Genomic DNA, 24,688 nt, shown 5'->3' with positions numbered 1-24,688 from the left:
CAATGTAAAATAAGATGACGCATGTTTGATCCATCAATAACACTTGCTATTCAATCATTGAAACCATGAAGATCTAGATCTAATTAACAGGGTTTAGGAGGAGTTACTAATTAACTTTAATGATACAATATATATCACAGACAGCCTTCCAGATATTTTCATCTGTTATCAATGCCATCGATTCCCAGCATGCATCTCCAGTGCCGCTGTCGGCCTGCTCTTGTGTGGAGGTGGCAACTTGAGCCGCATTGATCTGGACCATCAATCACTGGGGTGGCAGACCCTTTTAGAGGAGACTACGCCTCTCTCTCTCTCTCTCTCTCTCTCTCTCTCTCTCTCTCTCTCTCTCTCTCTCTCTCTCTCTCTCTCTCTCTCTCTCTCTCTCTCTCCTCTCTCTCAGTTATCCGCCACTGACTTTAATGGCTCCATTGAAGGACACACGCAGAGCAGAGCAAGGAGTGTCAGGGGTGTGCAGTAGGATGTTTTCCAGGGGACGTGAGGACAGGCACCACAGCTTCCCGTGGCTGATGTAACCCCCCCTGAGGACCCTCGCTGAAGACGTTTCTGTGTGGAGTGCTGGACGGGAGGCTGAGAAAGAAAGTGGCATAATTGTCGGCTCCATCGATTTCCCCCTAAGAAGGGTCCAGTGACACCCCGCCCTGCCCCGCAGATGGTGCTCAGCCTGGCCATGGACTCCAGAGAGGATGGGGACAGCTGGATGGAGGAACAGTGGGAGAAATGGTACAGTAGTGATGGGGCCTTTTACGCTGCACTTAACTGACCTTGGATCAGCCTGTGTGCTCAGAAATGGGTCAGAATGTTAGTTTGCTGTGCATGCAGGACAATAAATGTAAGGGTTAAGGTTTTTGTAATTTAAAATGCGTGTATAATATTTCTAAACTTAAAATTAGGCTTGATTTGAGTGTTTTGCATGGTACAAAATCATACAAATAATACAAATAACTCTGTGGTGTGCAAAATTACATTTATAGTTCTACTACGTTTTTTCGCTTGACTGAATTTGTTATCATGAACAATTATTTTGTTCATCTTGTTATCTATCATGAAATGTGGGCGGCTGCACAAATGCAGGTATATAAAAAGGAAGTGCTGAGAAGTATAGTATGTCTAAATGCTTTTTAAAGCTTCATTTATCAGTAAATGGCTAAAAGAATTTGCTAGCTTGCAGACTGAGGTAAGGACACTTAACAACAGCTACTTTCTAAACATTATTGACTGAATAAGAAAGTAACTGTTATTGCTTAAGGAAGTTCATACGGCGTGTTAAAACAAACAGCAGAAATGTGTTTTTGCTTTCTTACAACAGATCTTCGTATGCATAACTTTTATAATTCGTATAGGCTATATATATATATATATATATATATATATATATATATATGTATGTATGTGTGTGTGTGTGTGTGTGTGTGTGTGTGTGTGCGTGTGTGTATGTTCCTGGTATTCCCTAAGTTATGGGGACCAAATGTCATCACAATACCATTAAACTTTACCTTATGGTAAAAATGTGTGGTCCCTATGAGGAAAACAGCTTATAAATCATACTAAATGAAATGTTTTGAAAACGTAAAAATGCATTAAGGGTACTGTTAGTGTGGGGGAATAGAATATACAGTTTGTACAGTATAAAAACCATTACATATCTATGGGAAGTCCCCATAAAACATGAAGACCAGTGTTTGTGTGTGTATATATAGCACTGCAGTATTCCTGAAGTTATCAGATCATCCGGTGAGCCCTGCCCTCTCTGTGATTGTCTAGCAATAGTCTCGTGGAGGAATGACGTAGTGTGTGTCACTGTGTATGTGGGTGTGCTGCCACTTTTCAGGTTAACGCATGACATCAGTCTGAATGAATACGAGGATGATGACCTGTCAGAAGTAACAGAAATCACGGATGAGAACGGAATCACTCTCAACCACCTCGACCTCGACCCTGACCCTAAAGTAAGTCTGTACACCCTCAAATAGTCTGTTTTCATACAAGCTGGCATTTTGGGGAAAACCATATACATATTAATATCATTTATTTAGGTTATTTATATTTATCAACATATATACTTTTTTTTCCTTTAATTTATGTAATATATTTATTTAAAATATAGGCTCTATAAAATATTCGCAATATAGCCTACATTTTAAATGCGTGTTTTTACTCATTTATTAAACATTTTATTTCACATTGAAGTAAGGCTTAATATTTTATGTATCTATATACATTTTATAACGCAGGCTAGGCTACATCTAGTTTGTAGAGTCAGGTTTACTCTGATTGTTGGAGGAGGTGTGCCAAAGCACCACCTGTACATGCCTATAAGGGTCATCAACATCTCTGAGTCTGAAGCTAATCTCCTTACAGCTCACTAGTAGCCTACAAGACTAGTTCTGGAATCAAAAATGGCACTTAACTTTAGACTGTGCCAGCATTAAGAAAAATATTTGTATATATCACTGCAATTGAAATGTAACCGTTTGAAATGACGTTTAACAGTAGCCTAGCCTAGGCCATACTGGGTTGAGCGATTTCCCGATTTTAATCGACACAACTGTAGCCATGCCCATCCAATACAGGGCAATAAGCTTTGTGCTTTGTTGCTTTAGACATGAAAAAGTCTCAGCTTTCAAATTCTATCAATTTGATCACGAAATTCAAACGATAAATACCGTTTTGGCGCTCTTTTATGTGGAGTGACAGATCGCTGAATCGCCTCAAGTTCCGCACGGGAACTGAACTGATAATCTTTTCTTCTTTACTAACATAACTAGTTTACAGCACAAAATAAACACGGGTGAACATCAGAAGGTATGTTGAAAGACATAGTAGGGCCTACAATTTACCGAAATACGTCATGTCTCATAATCGCTCAATCTGTGTTTCAAGACGTCAAAAAATAGCTTGTAAACATTGTCACATATATGTAGCCTACCTCAGAAAATACATTCAATGTCCATGAGCTTCTACAGCTAGACAAATAAACTCAACAGAGGAGCATTTTGCTAAATATTTGCACTATATTGCATATTCATTGTATTTTTAACTGTTCTTCAGTATTTAATGTATGTTTGAATAAATCCGTTATGTTTTTATGACAGACACCATTTAAATGTGCATATTTCAAAAACGAGTTGAAACATAATAGTCATTAAAAAGTTATGCCAACTATTATTATAACATTATTATAAAAACTTCCTTTTTGTCATGTAAATGTAAGCAGCCCATACAAATCAGTAAATATTAACCTAATACCAACTGCTTTTCTTCTATTTTTTCCCCTTGAGAATATTCAATGTACATGATACATTAATTTATATTGAATCAAATCGAAATCAGAATTAAATCTAATCGCATGCTTGTGAATATATATCGAATCCAATTTGAAATTTGTGTCAATACCCAGCCCTACCCATTTCATCTGAAATTACACTTCTGTGGTATAGCCTATATGGGCCACAATAAATGATATATCACTGGTTTAATTAGCTGAACTCTTTAAGTATTTTACATTTAAAGGATGACACATTGCATGCACAAATATTGCCTTTAAAAAAGTTAATCCAAAAATGTTTATTTGTTCACCCTCATGTCGCTTTAAAACTGTATCTTGTATTACTATTAGCTGTATTACTATGTTGAAAACAAAAGAAGGTGTTAGGCAAACATCATTAGCTTTCAGTGTATAAAAAAAGAGCAGTTTGGACATTCAGCAGAATATCTCCTTTTGTGTTCTGTAAAAAAGCAGTCTTACAGGTTTGAAAAGACATGTGGGTGAGTAAATGATGACCAAATCTCACTTTTGCATGATCTAACCCCTTTTCTTAATTAAAATGTCAAAGAATGTCTGTAACTAAAGAGTATGATTAGTGTTAGACTATAGTAATCACAGTTATCTTAATTCAAAAACAGTAGACGTCAACAGGCAGTCCCCACCGCAAAGTAAAACGTGTATGTGTGGTTTATATCTCTCCACCCTAAAACCAAACAGTCACTTATTTTCCATGAGACACAGTCATGCGGTCTCCAGCTGAATGAGGAATTATTTGAAGGTACAGAGCTTGGCGAGCAGTTTACCCAACAGCAAAAATAGATTTCTAGGTCAACGGCATAGCAGTATAAAATGCATCATGTATTGCGGTCCGAATGTGTGTCGAGATTTCAGTATTCATATGAGTATGAGTGAGTATGAGTGAGTATAAGGTCACAAGAGGCTGTTGTGTTCAGAACCAATTAGCATAGCAGTCAATTAGCATTAGACATTAACACTGAGGGGAGATGTCAAACCCAATCACATCTGACTGTTTATCATGGAAATCATCATCTAACCACTTAAACCTAAACAAAAGTCCCTGATTTAGGGTTTCACAACCTTTTTTATGCAACAATTGACGATAAAACATAAGTGTTTGTGCTAAGAATAGCTGTTTAAAGACAATAACTCAGTTTTTAGCATATGTTATAAATTCTGACTATAAATTCAATCACATCTGACTGTTTATCATGGATATTATCATATAAGCACTTAAACTTAAACAAAAATTGCTAATTTATCTTTGCACAAGCTTTTTTAATGCAATAATTAGCATCATGACAAATAATGTTTATGCTAAGGCTGCGTTTAAAGACAAGGAAATTTAGTGTTATTGAACGTTATAAATTCTTTCTGTCAAAGTCAATTACATCTGACTATGGATATCATCTAACCGCTTAAATGTCAACAAAAATCCCTCATTTATGATTTCACATATATGTGATAATTAGCATCATAACAAGTGTTTATGCTGTGTTTAAAGACAATACGATAGATTAGCGTTATTGAACGTGTTATAAGTTCTCTCTGTCAAAGCCATTCACATTTGACCATCTAATCACTTAAACTTAAAAATCCCTCATTTATGATTTCACAATCTTTTTATACAATAATTAGCATCGTAACATAAGTGTTTTTGCTGCATTCAAATGCAATGAGGCAGTTTAGTGTAACGAACATGTTATAAAATCTCATTTCTGGGTGTGTTTATTTTGCTATGTCGTGTGACACGCCTCATTGTTCTCTGGGATTGAATTAGCTTTCCTTACAGCAGCCAGGAAGGGAGCCACAGGCTGATGTCATCACAGCTCTCTGATTGGCCGGCTGCCTCTGACTGCAGCTCCTTTGCTCTTGATTCTAAAGCTCTGCTGCCTGCTCTTCCCAGGATCACATGACCCAGCCGACCAATGGTACGCCGAGGAGCGGCCGGAGGAGGGGGGTGGTGGAGCTGCAGACGGAGATGCTCCACTTGGACCTGATTGATGCAGAGGGAGGAATCCAGGAAGAAGAGGAGGAAGAGGAGGACGAGAGGCGGCCGGTTGATGCCGTCGATGACAACCACAAGGAAGAGCAGGGCGCAGGGCTGCCTGTCACTCAGCCTCAGCTAAAGGATTTCATCCCTGTCGTCGCCATGGATACCTACCGGCCCAAGAGACCCACCACCCTGAATCTTTTCCCTCAAGTGCCAAGGACTCAGGTGAGACGGACAGTTTGGGCAGCGGCCTTTGGCCTTGTGATTTGCGTCCGAGGCAGATTAACAGGGATTAGAAATTGTTTTACAGTAAGAGTGATGATTTTTTATACTGCACAAACAAGATCTCGAGCCATTCCCCTGGAGGGATGGGGTGTATTTTCAGTGTATATGCAAATCGTTGGCACGTAGCGTTTGGTTTTCTTTGATATTCCCGGCCGCTGATGCTGATGCTGATGACGTTTCATGTTTGTGAGCTCTCCCGCTCGGCCCACCTGCTATGAATCACTGCTGTCCGCCCTCCATGCGTAATGCAATCCGACAAGAAAGAGCGTGAGTGGATCATTACTGTTGACCTGTGAGGGAAAAACAGCAGGGGGCGGCACTTTAATGGGGCGATTTGAACAAAATATTACAAGGTGGGAGTAAAAAAAACGTTTTTTGGATGTCATATGTGGTCTTGAGATCCGTGTAATGTAAATTGGAATAGATTGAGCTATAGGGTTAGCAAATTGTCACTTTTTACTCCAGTATTTCTTAGTTTCATAAAATATAGTGAACATTTCTACTGTTATTGTCCAGGAACCTTGTGTGACAACATGCCCCAATAGAAATGTAACACACTCTGATCTGACATTTTGCGAAAATCTTGATGGTTTTATTATGTTCCCTTGGGAACTGCAGCAAAAATATGATGATATCAGAATTGTAGTTGGGGGAAAAATAGCCTCAATCTCCATTACAATTCCCAAGCGCTAAAATGAAGTTATTTCACTGAAATTAAGTTTTATTTTAAAAGTAAATGTAGTAAAATAACATTAAAATAAAAATGAATGTAAAAAATTTATAAATACTATAATGGACCCTTTTCACAGATTGTTTTTTCTACAGTTATCAACTTTGCAAATATAGTAGAGTTTTTTAAAAATGGAATATTACACATTTATATTGTTTATATTTGCTGTCGTCTCCTGTTCACCACTGTAGAAGTCTACCCAACTATGATGACTTCTGCATCTGAGAACATTGGAAATTTAAAAAGGGTCCAAAGTATAGATAATATAATACTAAAATAACACTGATCTAACCTTTTACCTTTTTAAAGTAAATCATTAGCAGTCATCCTTTCTCTCGCTCTATTTTGAAGTGCATTGTGGGTAATGAGGCAAAGAGAACTAAATGATTTAAGTAAAGGCGCAGCACTGCTATCTCCTGAAAGGACTTCCAACCCAGACTTACTGAACTCAAATTGACCTTTTCTGTGTTACCAAATAGTTTTTAGTTAATGTGCTTGCTGTAGTTTCTGAGTATTATAAAAAAGGCATATGATTATAAAGATTCTAGATTAATATAAATGAACATTCTGTCATTATTTACTCACCCTCATGTCAATCCAAATTTCATATCACAATATTTCGCTGAGCGTTCCAGCTGCTCATTTACATACATTGAAAGTCTCAAAAATACATTATTCCAGATTTTTTGAGTCTCATTCTTCATTTTATATAGGTCAATAATACAGGTTTGAAATGACACGAGGGTGAGTAAATGAATGCTAAACCTGCACTGAGCTGAAAATGCACATTAAACACAATGCAGTTTAATCTGTTTGGTCTGCAGTTATTGCATAACAATATTTACCATCTTATAGCATTAGTGCTGGCTAAAGTCCAATGTCCTGAATGTGTAAAACATGGATATATTAGAACTAATGTTCGTTATTAAGAATTGCAAAAGCCCACTTGTAAGATATTTGATTTATGGTTATGAGGTTGACATGAAAGTGTTGCCAGTGACTGCAGACTGTTTTACAACTAGAGAAGATGGTGGATGACTGTAAATGTGCTTCCCTGTCTGTTAATCTCGTAATCTTGGCTTGTTGAATCTCTCCACGTCTGCAGCATTGCCGCGGGGCTCAAAGGGCATTTGAGGAATTAGCAAAGAGCTTTTACACAGTTATTGGGTAATACAAGTAAAACTGTGAAAAAGTCTGCTCTAAAAATATCTTCATTGTGATGAAAATATTTCAGCTAGAAAGCTAGAGGCCTAAATGTTGGCTGAAACCCTTTGAATAGATGTGAAGCGCTATTGACAACCTATTACTTCTGTGATAGAACACATTTCTGAGCGAAATGGGATATTCAACAATTAAAAATGTTGGACAAGACTTGATTTTATCAGGAAATGATTAAATTGTTAACAGTCATGGCATACTTTGGAGGGGCTGTGATGTCAGCCAAAAGAGGATTGTAAAGATATATGCATTTTTTTACTTCGAATAAATTGCATCAATGATTTGTCCACAGTAACACCAGGAATGCACATTAAGAAACGTTAATGTCTCACGTTATTGACAAAGGAAAACAGTATGTTTTATTTTAATTTATTAATATATCTTTTTGAATTTTGTGGAAAAGTATTAAAACCGCCCTTTTTGACTATTTAAACACTTTATTAAATCAACACATATCTAAGTGTTCCCTTTTATTAAAAAAAAAAAATTCCTTTAGTTTGTCACAGATGTATAACATGATGTGCTATTTGCATATGGTTTTAGGTGCAGATACGTTCTTACTCTAGAAAGCATCTGATTGGACGAAACAATGTAGTGCAGGATGAGTCATCAATATTTTAGCTCCAATCCAAAAGTCATGTCTGGCCAAGGAAAATTGACATCTTCACCCCTCTTTCAAATATTATTAAAAATTGGTTTAATTTGTTTAAGAAATTTGTTCAAGTGCTTGGTGACAATTGTTTTATTTGAGAGAATGCAATGAAACATGCCAAATTATTATTATTTTTTTGCATAGTAAAATAAAACCTGTAGCTGTTGTTTGCCTTTTTTTGCTAAATAACTTTGTCAGACCAAGTTTAGTGTTTTGTTCTTCACTCATATTCAAAATATAAAAAATATATATATACAATTTCCTCATATTTTGATAGTTTAATTGTACTTATACAAATATACGCTCCAGACATCACTTTTGTCCACTAATGTATGTATACATATAGTATATCTTTCTCAGATTTAAATGTCATGTATTTATAAAGATTGCATAATTCTAAACCCACAGGAATATATTGAGACAGGCTTTGATTATTAAACTAGATCGCAATTTATTGTCGGGATAGAGTTTCTCCCATCTGCTTTCTTTCCTGATACCGTTTTTAGAGTCACTGGATAAGAGCCTCATTTCAGCCATCTGTGTCTTCCTCCTCCGTCACGAACACTAGTGTGTGTTCTTATCTACCCCCACACATACGCACACACTGACACTCTCTCACGCATGCCAATTCTGCATCGTTGATGGGCGCATTGCTATGGCAACATAGGAATGTCTGTGTTAAAGGTGCATTATAGAAGCGTGGTCAATTGGTGAGTCAGCGATAGGAAAGAGCGGTAAATCAATCTGTCGGGCTGCACTTCCTGTAACTCACTTGCTTTATGGATTGTACTCATACACTTTCTGGTTTCACTATGATAGAAAAGCACCTAAAATGTAGTGGCAAGTTGTAATGCTGACAAAATCAATCATTTATCCAGGATGTAGAGATGTACACATGCCTGTCTCTTTGTTTTAGTGTGAAAAATAAATACATTAGATTTATTAATTAATAAATTGCTGCCATTATTTAAAATACATTCCACTTGTTTTGATATTTTGTTATCTAATGCAATGACATTCTTATATTTTTTAAATTATTACATTTTTAAAATACCTATTTATTTGTTATTTTAAGGTTCTGTAGAGAATGTATGTATTATCTTCATGGTAGTGTCCAAAAAATGTGGTTATCATATTTATTTTTGTAAGGATTAATCTCAGCAATACTGATCTGAGCCTGTCAGCACTTTGTATATTGAAAAATCCATCCCTCATTCTTTTTCTCCATTTTATTCGCAGGACACAATAAATAACAATTCCTTTGGTGAGAAAGAACGAAGGAAAGAAAAGAAAACCCGTTCTTCATCACCACACATTAAGGGTGAGTAATGGCCACACGTACCACACAAATGAACACGTCTGATGAATCGCTGAGACTTACATTTTGTCCAAACAAGTCATTTTTCAAACTCATTTCTATGCATTAGAGGAATTACCATGAGATAAATGAAAGGAATACAATATATGTCTCATAATTGTGAGTGTTTTTGTAGTATTCGCCTCCACGGAATGAAAATGTGTTTACGTGCTGTAATTAACTTAATGGGATTTTCGTCAATCTACTTACCCAGAGAGTTCATCTGATGTCACTTGTGTCTGACTCTAACTAGAAGTATGAAAACATGTGTTTAAATGTCGTCTATGATAAAATACTTTCTCCTGTCCCAGTGTAATCCATTAAGGAGTGTAAACACAAATGTCCCAATTGTCATGCTTTTACTATATACTAAAATTGTATACTTTGCTGATGATGGTAAATTTGCATTTGGTGTGTGTAAGCGTTAGCACCGAGTCCACATACTTAAACGCATTACCTTAAAGTCAGCCTGAAATAAAAATTCATAGCTTTCTAAATGCATGTTAAACTATCTTATCAAGAACAATTCATCCATGCATGTTTCTTTATTTTTGGAAGACCATAACTAAAGCTCTATTCGCACTGTATTAGTATTATCCGGGGACCTCGTGTGATTTAGAAATAACCCGCCCCACATCTGAATTTGGTGTGACGCATTCGCACGGGATAAGCGAAGCCTGTGATTTTACTCGAATTTACTGACTTATCTCCCGGATATGATGTCAATAGGCTATTGCTTGGAAATGTCTTGTTATTATAGGTCTAGCTGTATGATATATCATAAACAGAAGAATGTTCCTTACCGCATGCTGCTATACATGTCATTCATCTCCATCTAATCATTCTTTTTGTTTTTGCTCTTCTGATGGTTTTCAGCTTTCTCTTTCTGCAAATGGTATAGTTGTATGGTGTATAGCGATATTACCCAGCACCCAAAATACTATCAAAACAATTCCTCAATTCTTCGCGAAAGTTGGATAAAAAGGCGCACAGGAAACAAAAACCTTAAAAAAATTATAAACGACCCCGCCAAATCACAGAGATGCCGATTCGCACTGGACTGATATTATCATAGGTGTTCGGTTTTTATGTAATCGGTGTTCGGCGAAATATGGTTGATCATTTGCGGGGGAATTTTTACTTTACAAATTACAGACATGGCCGATTCGCGCGGGATTAAGATCACAGACCCAGATAGCACAGGTCTATTTGATGTGATGTTTACATCTGGAAGACGTATTTTTAAGAGTGTTTGCTCATCTGCAATATGTCTATAGGACGTTTCCTGTCAGATGTCAAATAGACGTTTAGAAGATGTCAGTTTAACATACATTCTAAATCATTACATCTTAAAGACATCTTCTAAATGTCTATTTGACATCTGACAGGAAACGTCCTATAGACGTATTGCAGATGAGCAAACACTCTTAAAAATACGTCTTCCAGATGTAAACATCACATCAAATAGACGTGTGCTATCTGGGAGACAACCAATGACTAGATGTGACTAGAGGTCACCAGGTAATACTTATCCCGTGCGAATAGGGCTAATGTCTTCCAGTGAAACAACACATTTATCTCTGATGATGTATGATGGACTTCTTCAATCATATAGTCTGCTTAAACTCCGCCCTTTTTTTACAATCAACTGCAAGCTCGCATTCAGATCTGCCTCCATCCAATCAACAAGCAATGGATTGAACAAAGACCCGCCCTACATTTTCTTCTTTTTGATGATCCGTTTCACTCGAATGTACATCATAATACAGAAGAAAAGTTCTGTCGCTACTTAGTCTCACCGTTTCATTCATTATTTATTTTCTTTTAGGTTCGTATATTTAAAAATTGTTGTGATGTCGTATTTCTTGGTGAATTTCTTCAGTTGATTAACTATAATGAAACAGAATTTCTATACTGGTTTAAAAATCATCAGGATTCATTATTTCCTGTGCTGAGTTAAATGTAGCATTCTGTGTTTATGAGGCATTAACTGACATTTTTACATAACCCCCTTCAAATGTTTTCCTCCATTAGGCTTATTGCCTAATGTATAATCTTCTGTGTGTGAAACAGGAGATCCGGCGGCCAAACCTGAGCAGGTTAGCCAGACCGATGGGGACAAAGTTCAGGCCAGGGCTGACACCAAACCACGAGGCCCTGCCTCCTCCACGAATAAAGCCTCAGCCGTTCGCACCAAGCAGCAGGACAAGTTGAACAACCCCAAAGTGGTGGCGCCCCTCACACAGGCAGCCATGAGGGAAAAATCCACGGAAGTGACCCTCATAGAGGGTGTCCTTGACATCCCGATCATTTGCAAGGAAAAAGCCCGATATCACACCGTCAATGGCTATCGGGAACAAGTGCAGTATCCTGTGGAGAATGAAGATACGTGTGACCAGTCGGTCGACAAAAACAAGGACTATCGCATTTCTGAAGGAAATGCCACTGAGGAGATCCACCTCACGCCGGTTAACGGGGAGCAGGAGCGACCGTTTCTGTCCCAGAGCAGCGACAGCAATCGCATGTCCATTAGTTCGGACACAGAGATTCCTCCCCTTCACAACTACCCATCGGCGGGTTGTCCGAACCCCTCCATTAGCGAGGAGGATGAGGTGTATCCACCCACACCCCCATGCCGGACTGTCAGCCTCAGCGGCCCGGGGGATGCTAGTCAGTGGGCTGAAACCCGCAAGCCCAAAGTGGCGAAGGAGGACAAGGGAACCTTAAAGACGGTGGCGGTCAGCACGGATGCTTCGGGACTGACGTATGACTCGGTCAAGTACACCCTGGTGGTGGATGAGCATGCTAAGCTCGAGCTAGTGAGCATCAAGGACTGCTACAAAGGTTACGAAAGTGACAGTGACAATACAGTCTACGAGTCTGCCATCGACGATGATGAGGAGGATCAGGATGCGGACGAAGAGGAGGAAGAGTCGGGAGCGACGAGCATGAGGAGAGACACTTCCTGTTTGTCTGCGGAATCCACCACAGACACCACCTCAGACATGCCCCGTTCCCGCAAGTTCAAGAATGTCTTTGTGAATGGCCGGTCACGTTTCTCTGGTGAGTAGTATGAGCTTAGAAAGTAGTTTGGAATTTAGAAATTAATTCATTTAGAATTCATGTTCTTAAAAAAAAAAGGTTTTCACGCAAATGTGCACAGATCTTAAAGGAATAGTTCACCTAAAAATGAAAATGATCCCATAATTTACTCACACTGGAGCCATCCTGGGTGTATATGAGTTTCTTCTTTCAGCCAAACAAAATCTGAGTTATTTAAAAATAACATCCTGGCTCTTCCCAGCTTTGTAATGGCATTGAATAGTGCCCAAGTTTTTGAAGCTTCTCTATTATTCCTTCGAAGATGTTACAATAATTTCCTCTAAAGACCATGCACTCCCAGTAGACGACGGCTTTATGTCATAACCTGTCCTGTAGAAGGGTTGAACATGTCATATAATTCATAGAGAATAAATGGCTATGTGGAGTGGTTTTACCAAAAAATGCAAGTGCGATGTGAAAAAGCCTAGCAAGAATGGCAAAGGTCCAAGGGTTGAACCTTGTGGCACCCCTTCCATAATACATAATTCAATAATTGCAAAGATTTTCCTCATTAACAGGTTTGCTAATATCAGACCCGCCTTTCACAAGCCAGGAGCAAGACTATGAAATTCAACAAGCACTACCTGCCGAAATGTCTTTTTCCCTTGTTGTTCAAGTGACAATGAACGTTTGTTCTCCCACTTAGGGGCTGAGTTTGGATTCTTCTCCTGTGTTATTAATGGAGAGGAAAGAGAACAGAGCCACAGAGCAGTGTTCAGGTAAAGATTCAATCAAAGCCTGAGATGCACTCATTTAAAAAGCACAACAAAAAAGTGACTTAAAAGGGATATTGAAACATATACTGAGCATATTTTTTGAAGACCATTAGTTTTTTCATTTTATTATAAGAAATTGTATCATATTTAAGTTGAGAGATGAATACACTCATCAAGTTATGTACTGCATTTAATGTATGCAGTAATTACTTTTTTAATTGAATAGAATTCAAGTAATAATAATAAAAAGTTAAAAAGCATAATAATAACATGCTTTGTGTTACTGTTTCCTTACTGTATTTGTTTTATTATTGTTGTTGTTATTATTTTAAGTATCATTTTGTCATGAAAATATCACAATGCAAAGTAATTGTACTAAAAACAGGTTTATTCTTTTGATTTGTAGTGAAATTCACCCACAAACCAACTACAGCCAAACAAGATGACAGCACAAAAAAACAAAAAAACATGAGTAATAGGACAGATCTATACATACAAATTATTTTTTTGTACAAAGTCACACTCTACTCATGCGTGGTTCCCTAAACTCAATTTTTTTGGAGATCCCCTAATCACACCACATTTGACCTGAGCATTCCTAATTTTGGCTCGTTCACAGGTTTATTCCTCGCCACGATGATGAGTTGGAGTTGGAGGCGGATGACCCCTTACTGGTCGAGTTGCAGGCCGAGGATCTGTGGTGTGAGGGCTACAACATGCGCACTGGATCCAGAGGCATCTTTCCTGCATTCTACGCCGTCAAGGTGACAAAGGATGAACTTGTTAAAGGTAACAAGGCTTTGCTATGGCATTTTGAGTATTTGAATTTTTGTACATTGTGCAATAATATCCGTTTGCTGTGATTTATTCAGAGGTCAAACGTGACTGGATGGACAAATTCTGGGTGAAATTTCTTGGTTCTGTTCAAGTGCCGTATCACAAAGGGAACGATGTGCTTTGTGCCGCCATGCACAAGGTATACTAATCCATTTCTGTATTATAATTCTGCCCTGGATTTCCATATATTTACATAATAATTTCATGTTATGTTGTTGTTCATGTGTAATCTGATGTTCATACGCAATCTGATTATGTCAACAGATAGCATCAAACAGAAGAACAACAATGCAGTTCAGCCCCCCTTCGCCTTGCATTCTGGAAATCAACACACGAGGAGTGAAAATCATCGTTCAGGATGACTGTCGGACTTCTGAAAGGGTTTGTATACCTCAGAATAACTATAATATTTTTCCTAAAAATTACTCGCCAAGCATATGGTCGTTCCTGTCATGTAGTACCTTATCAAATGAATATGTTGTGTTATTATTTATGGAAGTAATTCAGTAAAGGATTTAAGGGGTCAGTGTTTTAAACTTATATTTTAAGTATTTTATATTTTTTCAATCTTTTTCAATCTTTGAAATAATCTGATATTGAAATATTCTGATATCAATTGCTATAATTTTTTCCATGGATGGAATATTTTAAACTGAGCGACACCGACTAATGCTACAAAACCTTACATAAGTCATAAAATCTATCGCAAATACTTGCTCATGTTAATTATATTGTTGTCCTACCAAAATGATGTCATTAAGGATATGCCTTTTGTTAGTAAAAGTGATATTAACTGATTAAACTTGTGAAATAATTATTAATAAAGAATAATCTCAAGAAAAGTTTTGCATTAGAAGAACCACTTTGAATAAATTCATATTACATTTAAATTATTTATAAATGTAATAATATAATATTTATTAGAAAATATTAGGAGTTGAATCTAAATATTAAAATTATTAAAAAAAACAAAAAAACAAATCAATGTGATTTCTATATTTGAAAAATTAATTATGACATGAAATAGCATAGTAGGCATAAACCACACGGCACTGTTTGAAGCGCTCTCAATATTACCTGCAGATTTGTGATTTGGAAATGGACTTTGACATTTGACCCCGTGGAGGCGGCATCTAGTTTAGTGTGACTAGATGTTGCCACCAAAAGGCTCTTCGACTCATCTGAACTCTGTGATGCAACATTTACGGCTCCACAGTTAAGCAATGAAGCGTCTTAAGAATGCGGGGGAGTCTCGCCCCCTAAGCCCCTCTGAGTGAATTTGTGAGCGCGCTCAGTGATGTTAATCGCAGGCTGAAACGACCTCACACTGCAGTGACATCATGTGCTTCCTGCTTACACTAATGTGTTCCAATCCCTGCTGCTGATCAGACCACTCAGTCTTTCTTTTCATATTTTACAGGGTGAGAAGTGCTTTCACTTTTTCCAATTGAAAAACATCTCCTTCTGCGGATGCCATCCAAAGAATAACAAGTGAGTTTGAACAAATGCATGGTTTTTCTCATCATGCTTTTATTAGAAATAAAGGGTGAATTAGGGCTTAGATAAATTAATAAAAGAATTGATAAATAATAAATAGATTTTTTGCGTACTCTACCTTTCCAAAGATTTGGGGTTGGCAATAATTTTTTTGAGAAGTCTCATGCTCACGAAGGCTGAATTTGTTTGATCAAAACTACATTAACAACAGTAATATTGTGAAATATTATTACAATTTAAAACAACTATTTTCTTTTAATGAATTGAATTTTAAGCATCATCACTCCAGTCATCACTTACATATGATCCTTCTGAAATAGTATGCATTAATTTGCATACAAGATTGCATTTTGATTTCAAGATTTGCTGCTCAAGAAACATTTCTTATCATTATCACTGTTGAAATATCAATATTTTTGTGGAAACCATTTTTCAGGATTCTTTAATAGAACATACAAAAGAGAACAGCATTTATTTGAAATAGAAATCTGTTGTAACATTATTGATAAATTTAACGCATCCTTAAAAGTATTAATTTCTTTCAAAATCTGAATGGTAGTTTAGATGCAGTGACTAATATAAGATTCTTAATCTGGGACTGAGAGCTCGTGGTCACTTATGTAAAGCTGTAAATACAATAACCCCATTTTTATCTAGCTACACCGCCCCCTACAGGAAACCAAGAGAACACACAACAATGACAATAGAGTAAATACTCTTGTGTGTTTCTTTCAGGTATTTTGGACTAATAACGAAACATCCAGCATACCAGAGATTCGCCTGTCATGTGTTCTTCTCAGATGATACAACCACAAAACTGGCTGAATCTGTAGGGTGAGTTCTCCAGTCACTTCAAGATTTCACACGATTTTCTTTCTCGACTTATTTCCTCTTGAAACACTAACTTATGTATTTGAGACATATCCCACTTATTTGATATACTGCTTTTTGCTTACTACTATATTTAGAGATACATATACAGTAGTGGCCTATACAAATGCGTGATTTGATAGTTGTTAGTTGTTTGAAGGTCGTATATTAGCCGGAGGAACATCATATTATCTAAAAATTGTGTAAAATTATACATTTTCTCAGAAAAAGATACATTTTTACATACATTTTACCTACATCGATCTGTAGTATGGCACTAACACACTTTTGTGTTGGGTTCTGTATCTGAGTAAAGCATAGGTAAAATATACAATTTACACACAATATAAATATGTATGTAAATAGTTTTTCTTTGTTTGAACAGGAAAGCTTTTCAGCAATTCTACAAAGAAAATATGGAATATTCCTGTCCGACAGAAGACATCTTCCTCGAATGACCTTCGGTCTATTTGTATTTTTGCATTATCACATACTATATGAGGTGTTGCATGATGGTGGTTTTGATCCTCTTTGTAACGTGTCATGTTGGTAATATAATGTTGACGTCTATTTCAGACAAATGTTAAAATCGAAACGGATATCGGCCACACCGCAACTACTTTCACCTCGTACATCTTGAGTATTATTGACTGGTGTAAAGCCTTACGAAGTTTAATAACTAAAAAAATGTTCGATGTAACTTGTAAAAAATCATTTCTGTGCGAAGTTTGGTTTCATTTGAATTAATTCGAAGCACAATGTCTGATGCATTAATGATGGACAGAACAGAAAAGAGATCATAAAGCTAGACTGGATCCAAAATCAAGTTTTTCTCAGAAACCAAAGCTTTACTGGGGCTCGTCCTTCTTCACTCAGAATGGATGTGAGCCATGTAATTGAATTCAGCCCAGTTTGTCCATCTGGTGTCCCTGACCTGCTTTGCACCACAGGTTAAGACCACTTTCCAACATTTCCCACATCGTATTAGCAACTCTTTGAACCCAAGGTTATGAATCCCTGATCCAGAGCATTAAAGTGCAGTCACATTTATCGTTGTTTAGCGAATTTTCATAGTCGAAATCAATAGGAATCCTACGGAAAGCTACTTGATTTCAATTCACCCGGAGCGCATTTTGGAGGGTAAAAAATGTCAGTGGAATGAAAAAAAATGCAAGGTCTAGAGACGCGTTGATTGTCTGCCGCGTTTTTAGAGAATGCAAAAGACGTGAGATGCGAGCGTAAAGGTCAAACATGATCGTTCACACACGGATTGTTCACACAGATTGTGTATTTGCTCTTAAAAATGTGAGAGACAGGTCAGTGGAACAAAAAGCGCAAGGTCTAGAGACGCATTTTTTAAAAAGCTGACAAACTTTTAACTTGAGCACCATGTTTTTAAATGCCGTGTCTACACCGCAGTACAACGTGATGCGAAAAAGCAAATAGAACTCATTATAATCAGTGATGCTGTCTACAGTGAATGCGTCGTGACAGTAAACTGATGCCCCGTTCTATTTCTGATGTACTTCATGTGTTCGCAGTTCGCACTGCTTCTGATATGAAGGACAAATGGATTTGCAATGGTTGCAGTAATGGACTGTTTCGAGCAGACAATGGTTGCATCAATGGTTAACAACATCCGTCTAGCGCTTTTACATTGAAAAACAATGGTAAAGTAGTGCAGTGGAATGGAAAAAAGGTATTCTGTGGGAACGCCCCCTAGAGCATTAAAGGGGTGGTATAATGCCCTTTTCACAAGATGTAAAATAAGTCTTTGATGTCCCCAGAGTATGTATGTGAAGTTTTAGCTCAAAATAACCAACAGATATTTTTATATAGCATGTTAAAATTGTCACTTTTTGAGGGTGAGTCTGTTCCTTTAAATGCAAATGAGCTGCTGCTCCCGGCACAGGGGGTGGAGCTTCAACAGCTTGTGTCCTTTTACCTCACATGGACATGCACTGAAAATTTCTACAACTTTTAGCCTTTTATGTTCAAACCGGAGTCCGACAATGATGGAGAGACTCAAGAAGAGGTGACAACATGTAGAATGCAACAGGACATTTCTGAATGGTTAGTTGAGGTTTATGTTGCTGATGTGGAGTTGACTATCTTCTAGTCATTGATTAGCATATTCTGTCATCATAATCTATAAATGAGTTCCCGTGGGAGGGGTTTATGGAGGGGCTTATTACCAGCCGTTTGTTGTAGTCCTTAAAAAACGATTTCTCTAAAAGCAAATATCTCCTTTGCTTTGAACTTTGAGCATTGTAACTTTACAGATGTTGTTTATGCTCAAACAGTAACATTACACACTAACTAAAATTAGAAAAGGTAAATCATAATCAACCACCCCTTTAACATAGAATTCCATTCCACATTTTTCCCTTGTCCATTCCACAGAGCTACTTTTTCATTGTTTTCCAGCGTTTACGGCCCAATGTGACAATTTCAAGTGTTCTAGGTTAAATTGGGTACTTGCTGCCGTTTATCTGCGCACTACAAAGTCTCACAAATACAATATAGCATCCATGCTTACTTCTGTGAATGCTTTTCCTTTTTGGTTCTCGTATTCAATGTTTATGTGTGCTTAGATTCCCATAAGTTGCTCTGTTAAACAGAGCATAGTCTGGGCCTTTTTGCATTCTGGTTCAATCTCAGAATCCCTGGCATATGTAGCTGTGAAAACCAAATAATTTTATTTTCTTTTTACATATTATATTAGATATCCTATTTATAACTATACAAAATGGAAAGATCTCAAAGTATATATTATTCTGGCACCTGAAATATATATAAGGAGAGGATGCAACACTGTCATAATGACAGAAAGGCCTGTATAAATGGTGCTGAGGAATACTGCTGCCTGGTAGTGAAAAATTTGTGCTTGCTCATTTTTTTGTTTTCCTGATACAAAAAAAGGAAAGGTTTTATTAAAGCCAAGGCCTAAAATGGACCCATCTTGACCAGTCCTTTCAAAATGGCACATCCTCACAGCATGCGCTTACCTAATATGCAATATTCACAAAATGAGCAGTCTTAATTGAATAATCTGCAGAAATGGTGTTCTGTAGAACAGTTTCTCACTGTGCGTGAAGATGTTTTGCTTGGTACGGCCATTTTGAAAGGTGGTGACCATTTGTGTCTGCAAAAAATATTTGCGAACCGATCCTGCAAAATCACAAGTTGTGCCTATTTCATCTGTTATCACTGTACATTGTTTTTTTGTTTTGTTTTTTTGAATGATCATAACTGTTCTGTGGAATCCATAAAATTAAATCCTATTTGTAAATGGATTGTCCTGGTGTGTTATTGCTAACAGAATGTCAGTCATGAAACTCTAGAGGGTGCAGGCTGATAGGTTTACGTGCAATCCCATCATTACCGCATGGCATACGCTGATTGGCCTTTGCTAGTCCTGCACATAGATATTATATAAAGGCTAGATGTCTTAAGGCGGAGTCACTTCCGGCATCACCGGCGGCCATCTTACCACAGGGAAGCTGTGAATTAAGGAGTGATCAGCATGCACACAAATCCTCTTATCTCGCTGAAATCTTGACGGATTTACAAACGGTTTGGTTTCTTACAAACGTTATTAACGTGGCTATAATTCCGAATGCTTGAATATGTATGTTATAACTATTCATATGTATGCAGTGTCATAGCTACATCTCTGACGTTTATAACAAACCAAACCGTTTGAAAATTTAGCAAGTTATGGTTATTTAAAAGTACATGCACCATGTTACGAGTGAGCGAGCACACTGTGGTAAGATGGCCGCCGTGTGCGGACGTCGACCTCCATTGGCCAGCAGCGTGCATGAGACATCTAGCTTTTATATGATATCTATGGTCCTGCAGCCAATGAGATTGCTTCCTCAACATTTAAATAGTCTGGTTCAGTGTTGTAAGCTAGTCCTGCAACGTGCTATCAGAGTTCCTCTGAAACCCTCCACTTCCCCCAGCTCCACCTGCCTAGATCTGCTATGGGATATGCACGTCTATTTATGCAGCAGCAGCATATCTTACATACTCAAGTCCATGCTTGCTCTGCAGCAACAGCAGCAATAATCAATAGCAGCAGCAGTTGATGTAGTCCGCCAAGACCAAATACTTACATAACATTGCCATATTCAATAACATGCTAAAACTATTTCTCGAGTTGTCATATATATATATATATATTACAGATCAATTACTATACTACAATTTCCTTTATACAACAGTTCTATAACAAGAAGTTAATATTAAGTAAGTGACATTTCAGACACAATATGGATGGCTAATTTGTTTATTTTATGGTTTCAGCAATGAAAGTAAGTGGGTTACAGTGTAACCCATAGAAAAAGAAGAGTGAGCGCAGACAGGCAGAGAGATGCATCAGCACTGCTGGAACGCCACTTGTCTAATCAAATCAGTGAACCAGCATAACCGCTGTCTAAAAAATCATAAAGATGCTAGCAAGCAGGTATGTGCGTGTTAATTCTCAGAGGAGTCTGTCTCCTCCGTGGAGCCGTCGCTCTCCATTTCGATCCTCTTGCGTTGGTGCAGGGACTTGCGTGGCGAGGCCTTCTTGGACGTCTCCTTCTGTCCCGCAGCGCTGCTGCTGCTGTTGTTGGACGTTGGGCTGATGGCAACTTGAGCTATGCTGGAAGATTCACAGAAACATAGTGTCAAATCTATTACATCTCAGATCTACCCTCTAGCATATTAGCTTTCAATAAAATGTGTTAAACATAAAAAGATTGTTATAGCACGCTCTCCGTCTTTTAATAAAAGACGTTTTAGTTAACCAGCAAGTGACTGTAATATACTCTTTGAAGCAAGTCCGTCTCTCTCACAGTCTCTCCAGCTCCTGGTCCATCTCTGGATCAATCAGCAGGTCCGATTTATTGGGAAGAGCACCTGATAATTATATGAAAGAAGATAAAGCATTCAGTTCACATGTCTAACTATCATAAGAACAAAAGTTACATGTATTCAGAAATACAAGTAAGCATTTTATATTAGCAAATACTCACTGATGTCTTGGTTTACTCCCTCATGTTTGGCCAAGGCCAACAGAAAGCTATAGAAAGACACTCGCTGACTGCTCTCTAATATCTCCTTAATGGCAACAATGGAGGGAAACCTGGGAAAAGATGAGATCAATATCATGTTCTAAAGTTAGTGGGTAACAAATTACAAGTAACGCAAATTACGTAATCGGATTACTTTTTTTAAGTAACTTGTAAAGTTGATGAACCAATTCAACCATACTAATAAGCACAAATGACTTCAGTTAAACATCACATTTGTGTTTCTTTTTTATGATTATTATTACTGAAGTAAAGAGTGTTAATAAACGTTCTTCTCCTGGGTCCTTTTCTTCTGCAATCCAGAATGGCAGCACAGCTAAAAGGTTTGTTTGAGCTGCGCCCTCTACTGTACAGGCGTGAATTTGCATTTCCTTCAACATGAGGCTTATTCATTTCACTTTTGGCTTCAAAGGGCCTTTACAGTTGCCAAAGTTTTTTATTTTGTTACAGTTTTTAAAGTTTTACAGTTTTTTTTGTTATGAAAAAACAAACAAGCAAGCCCAGCCATGGTGAGAAAAAGTAACGCTAAAATAACGTAACACATTACTTTCCATAAAACGTAACTAAGTAACGCAATTAGTTACTTTTTAAGGAGTATTACTATTAACGCAATATTGTACAATTTGTAATGCATTACTTTTAAAAGTAACTTTCCCAAACACTAGTGAGGATATAAGCTAAGTAAACTAAGTATATAAGCCTAATATTATTTTCTAATTTTATTGAAATATAGATGCAACAGCATAATACAATTATTTGGTAAATTAAATAATTTAATAATATATATTTTTTTCTTATTCATTTGTTACTTATAAGTTAAATATAGGTCCACAATAAATCTGCACACATTTTCTATACTTATTGAGAAACAAATTGCTGTAATTCTGCAGAATTAAATGGAGCTAGTGTTGAGATTGTTACCTAAAAATATTAAAGATAATTTTCTGTCATTGAAATAAAATTGCAATCAAATATAAATATTAAATTAAAACGTTTCCTTGGAAACTAATTGATATAAATAATTTTAAGTTGAAACAAAAATTTTAAATTTATTAAAAATAATAAAAGCCAAGAACATAAAAATGTCAAAACCACATAACAAAATGAATTAAACTTAAATCAAAATGATAACTGAAAATATAAAAATAAAAGCTATTATAATAAATACTATAATAGTATATAAATAATGAATGAATGTCTTACTTGTGTTTGAACCTCTCACAAAGTCCCTCTATACATTCACAAAAGATGGAGGAGTCTACGCCTTCTTGAGCGTCCGGCTCCTCGTTGGCTGCGCTGGATAACTGTTCCACCGAGGTGGAGGTCGGGACTATGACGGTGTTTGGGTTCTTCCCTGACAACAGGTCTTGGTAAATCACAGACACACTCTCTACAAACTCTGTGAAAGTGGATGAAGATTAGATCATTCTGATGAAAGGAGGAGCCTCATAGAAACGCTTACACGTGGTGATGATGTCACTGGCCTTTTGTTACACCTGTTCAAATCTCAAGGTCAAGTGCAGCTTTTGTGTTAGCAAGACCTTTAAATATCACCAGTACTTTTGCAATTGGGTGGTTAAGAAATAACACCTGAATCTAATTTCTTAACATCAAGATTTTACTTTTCATTTTATATGAATGCATAAGGAAAATGGTATGTTTTTTAATTGCTATAAGTGGTTACAATTAAACATTTTGAATTCACTTAATATGTTTACCATTAAGTAGGTTATGTGATGTACAGACATACAGACGTCATAAGCAAAGTGCAGCTTAATATTATAGTATATTATATTATATCATTAGTTAAATACCTTCATAATAGAACTGGATTTGGAATGAATAAATAAAATCAGAGAATGACAGACAGTCAGTGGCATTGTCTATCAGGACAATCCTGCGAAAGAAAGAAAACATTCAAGTTATTCAGTTAAATATCAATGTGAAAGGAGGGAGACGTCAAAGAATCATCAAACAGCATATATGAAATTACCTGGCTGTGTTCTGTACCATCTCAGTGGGAAAGTCAGGGCATAACAGCTGTAAAAGTGAACTGTATTCTGACATTGCCAACAGATCTGCAAAAAGAAACAGCTGCATTTGTTCGATGTACCACACAACAATGCAAACAACTGAAGTGAAGTGTAGTGGCATGACAACAAATGGCGTATTTGCCTCTGCTTACCCCCATTCTTTCCAATTTGTCGGAAGCATTTCCAGAAGATATGGATGAAAGACTCTCTGTTATGAGGTGTTGCTTTGATGTAACTGAATTCCCTGAAGAGCACATGATTCCCATTCTTCACACTAGCAAAACTGCAAAATTATTAGTCGATTATGTTATACTTAGGGACATGTACCACGGAAGTATCTCTATTAGCTTTAGTATCATGGAGTACCATGATAATGTGTCCTCAAATAATAATAATTTATAATAACTTACTATTCTGCAAAATATCGGACCACACCAAATTGAGTGTATTCCTCTTTATGTTCAAGTAGCTGTGTGACTGCATCATTGAGATAGAAGAGGACATTCGTTTCAGCTGGAAAGTAAAAAAGAAAAGGCGATGTCATGACAGTAGTGTGTCTGTGTTAATACTTTTTAATGCAACTGTCAATCATTCTGCAAGCAGGCATCTTGGAACCGACTGCAGCTTATCAGTCTGCGCACCAACAAAACAACCACACAAGGGACAACCGTAACATAGCCTACCTAAATACTCGTCAACAGTGAGGCTGAAACGATCCGTATTCATTTTCATGATTTTTTATGGTTTGCTGGGATGCAGATGCGGTTCATGACTCTCCTGGTAGCCCATTCAGAATGTCCTTAAAGATGCTTTAGCGGTCAGTGTGTCCACTCTGCACTGACGACACTGACTACAGGCTAGTGAGGATTCATGCGCACAGTTTCTTAGGACTCAGTGCTAAAATTGAAGGTTAACCTTTATATTACTCTATTTAAATACACTTTATTATCTCATTTAAAAAACTGGAATTCGATATTTGCGTGTTTTCCAGGGATATTTATTTCGAATTTGAG

General features: G+C 37.1%; 2 protein-coding genes across 3 annotated transcripts; one reads left to right on the top strand and one right to left on the bottom strand.

Annotated features, from left to right (window-relative positions):
• Positions 1 to 582: 582 nt before the first annotated feature.
• Positions 583 to 19,097, top strand: mapk8ip1a (mitogen-activated protein kinase 8 interacting protein 1a). Its single transcript, XM_084396604.1, has 12 exons — positions 583 to 741; positions 1,850 to 1,967; positions 5,211 to 5,522; positions 9,422 to 9,503; positions 11,613 to 12,602; positions 13,288 to 13,360; positions 13,977 to 14,146; positions 14,230 to 14,333; positions 14,459 to 14,575; positions 15,615 to 15,685; positions 16,427 to 16,525; positions 16,947 to 19,097. Exons 1-12 carry the CDS (start codon positions 671 to 673, stop codon positions 17,017 to 17,019), a joined length of 2,280 nt encoding a protein of 759 aa, XP_084252730.1. The 5' UTR covers positions 583 to 670; the 3' UTR covers positions 17,020 to 19,097.
• A 1,733-nt stretch (positions 19,098 to 20,830) lies between these two features.
• cstpp1 (centriolar satellite-associated tubulin polyglutamylase complex regulator 1) lies at positions 20,831 to 24,490 on the bottom strand. 2 transcript variants are annotated; one of them, XM_084396599.1, is made up of 9 exons: positions 24,359 to 24,490; positions 24,086 to 24,188; positions 23,828 to 23,958; positions 23,636 to 23,720; positions 23,457 to 23,539; positions 22,846 to 23,041; positions 21,586 to 21,695; positions 21,406 to 21,469; positions 20,831 to 21,212 (listed from the first exon to the last, which is right to left on the bottom strand). In XM_084396599.1, the coding sequence occupies exons 1-9, from the start codon at positions 24,405 to 24,407 to the stop codon at positions 21,044 to 21,046; spliced, it is 990 nt and encodes a 329-aa protein (XP_084252725.1). In that variant the 5' UTR covers positions 24,408 to 24,490; the 3' UTR covers positions 20,831 to 21,043. The 2 variants fall into 2 exon arrangements, with proteins under 2 accessions (XP_084252725.1, XP_084252726.1); XM_084396600.1 differs by having other exon boundaries at positions 20,839 to 21,212; positions 21,379 to 21,469.
• Positions 24,491 to 24,688: the final 198 nt, after the last annotated feature.

This window comes from Rutilus rutilus (genome assembly GCF_951802725.1).
Source record: "Rutilus rutilus genome assembly, chromosome: 23".
Lineage (NCBI taxonomy): Eukaryota > Metazoa > Chordata > Actinopteri > Cypriniformes > Leuciscidae > Rutilus > Rutilus rutilus.
The sequence above is the reverse complement of the archived record's forward strand: the minus strand, read 5'-3'. Positions and strand labels throughout refer to the sequence as shown.

Excerpts from the sequence above, each read along its gene's own strand:
- cstpp1 (XM_084396599.1), bottom strand. The coding sequence starts at position 24,407 with ATGAAAATGAATACGGATCGTTTCAGCCTCACTGTTGACGAGTATTTA. Across the intron at positions 21,470-21,585 it reads GGGAGTAAACCAAGACATCA|GTGCTCTTCCCAATAAATCG; the intron begins GTGAGTATTTGC and ends TATAATTATCAG. Across the intron at positions 21,213-21,405 it reads GACCAGGAGCTGGAGAGACT|CATAGCTCAAGTTGCCATCA; the intron begins GTGAGAGAGACG and ends TGAATCTTCCAG.
- mapk8ip1a (XM_084396604.1), top strand. The coding sequence starts at position 671 with ATGGTGCTCAGCCTGGCCATGGACTCCAGAGAGGATGGGGACAGCTGG. Across the intron at positions 5,523-9,421 it reads CTCAAGTGCCAAGGACTCAG|GACACAATAAATAACAATTC; the intron begins GTGAGACGGACA and ends TTTTATTCGCAG. Across the intron at positions 16,526-16,946 it reads AAACTGGCTGAATCTGTAGG|GAAAGCTTTTCAGCAATTCT; the intron begins GTGAGTTCTCCA and ends TTGTTTGAACAG.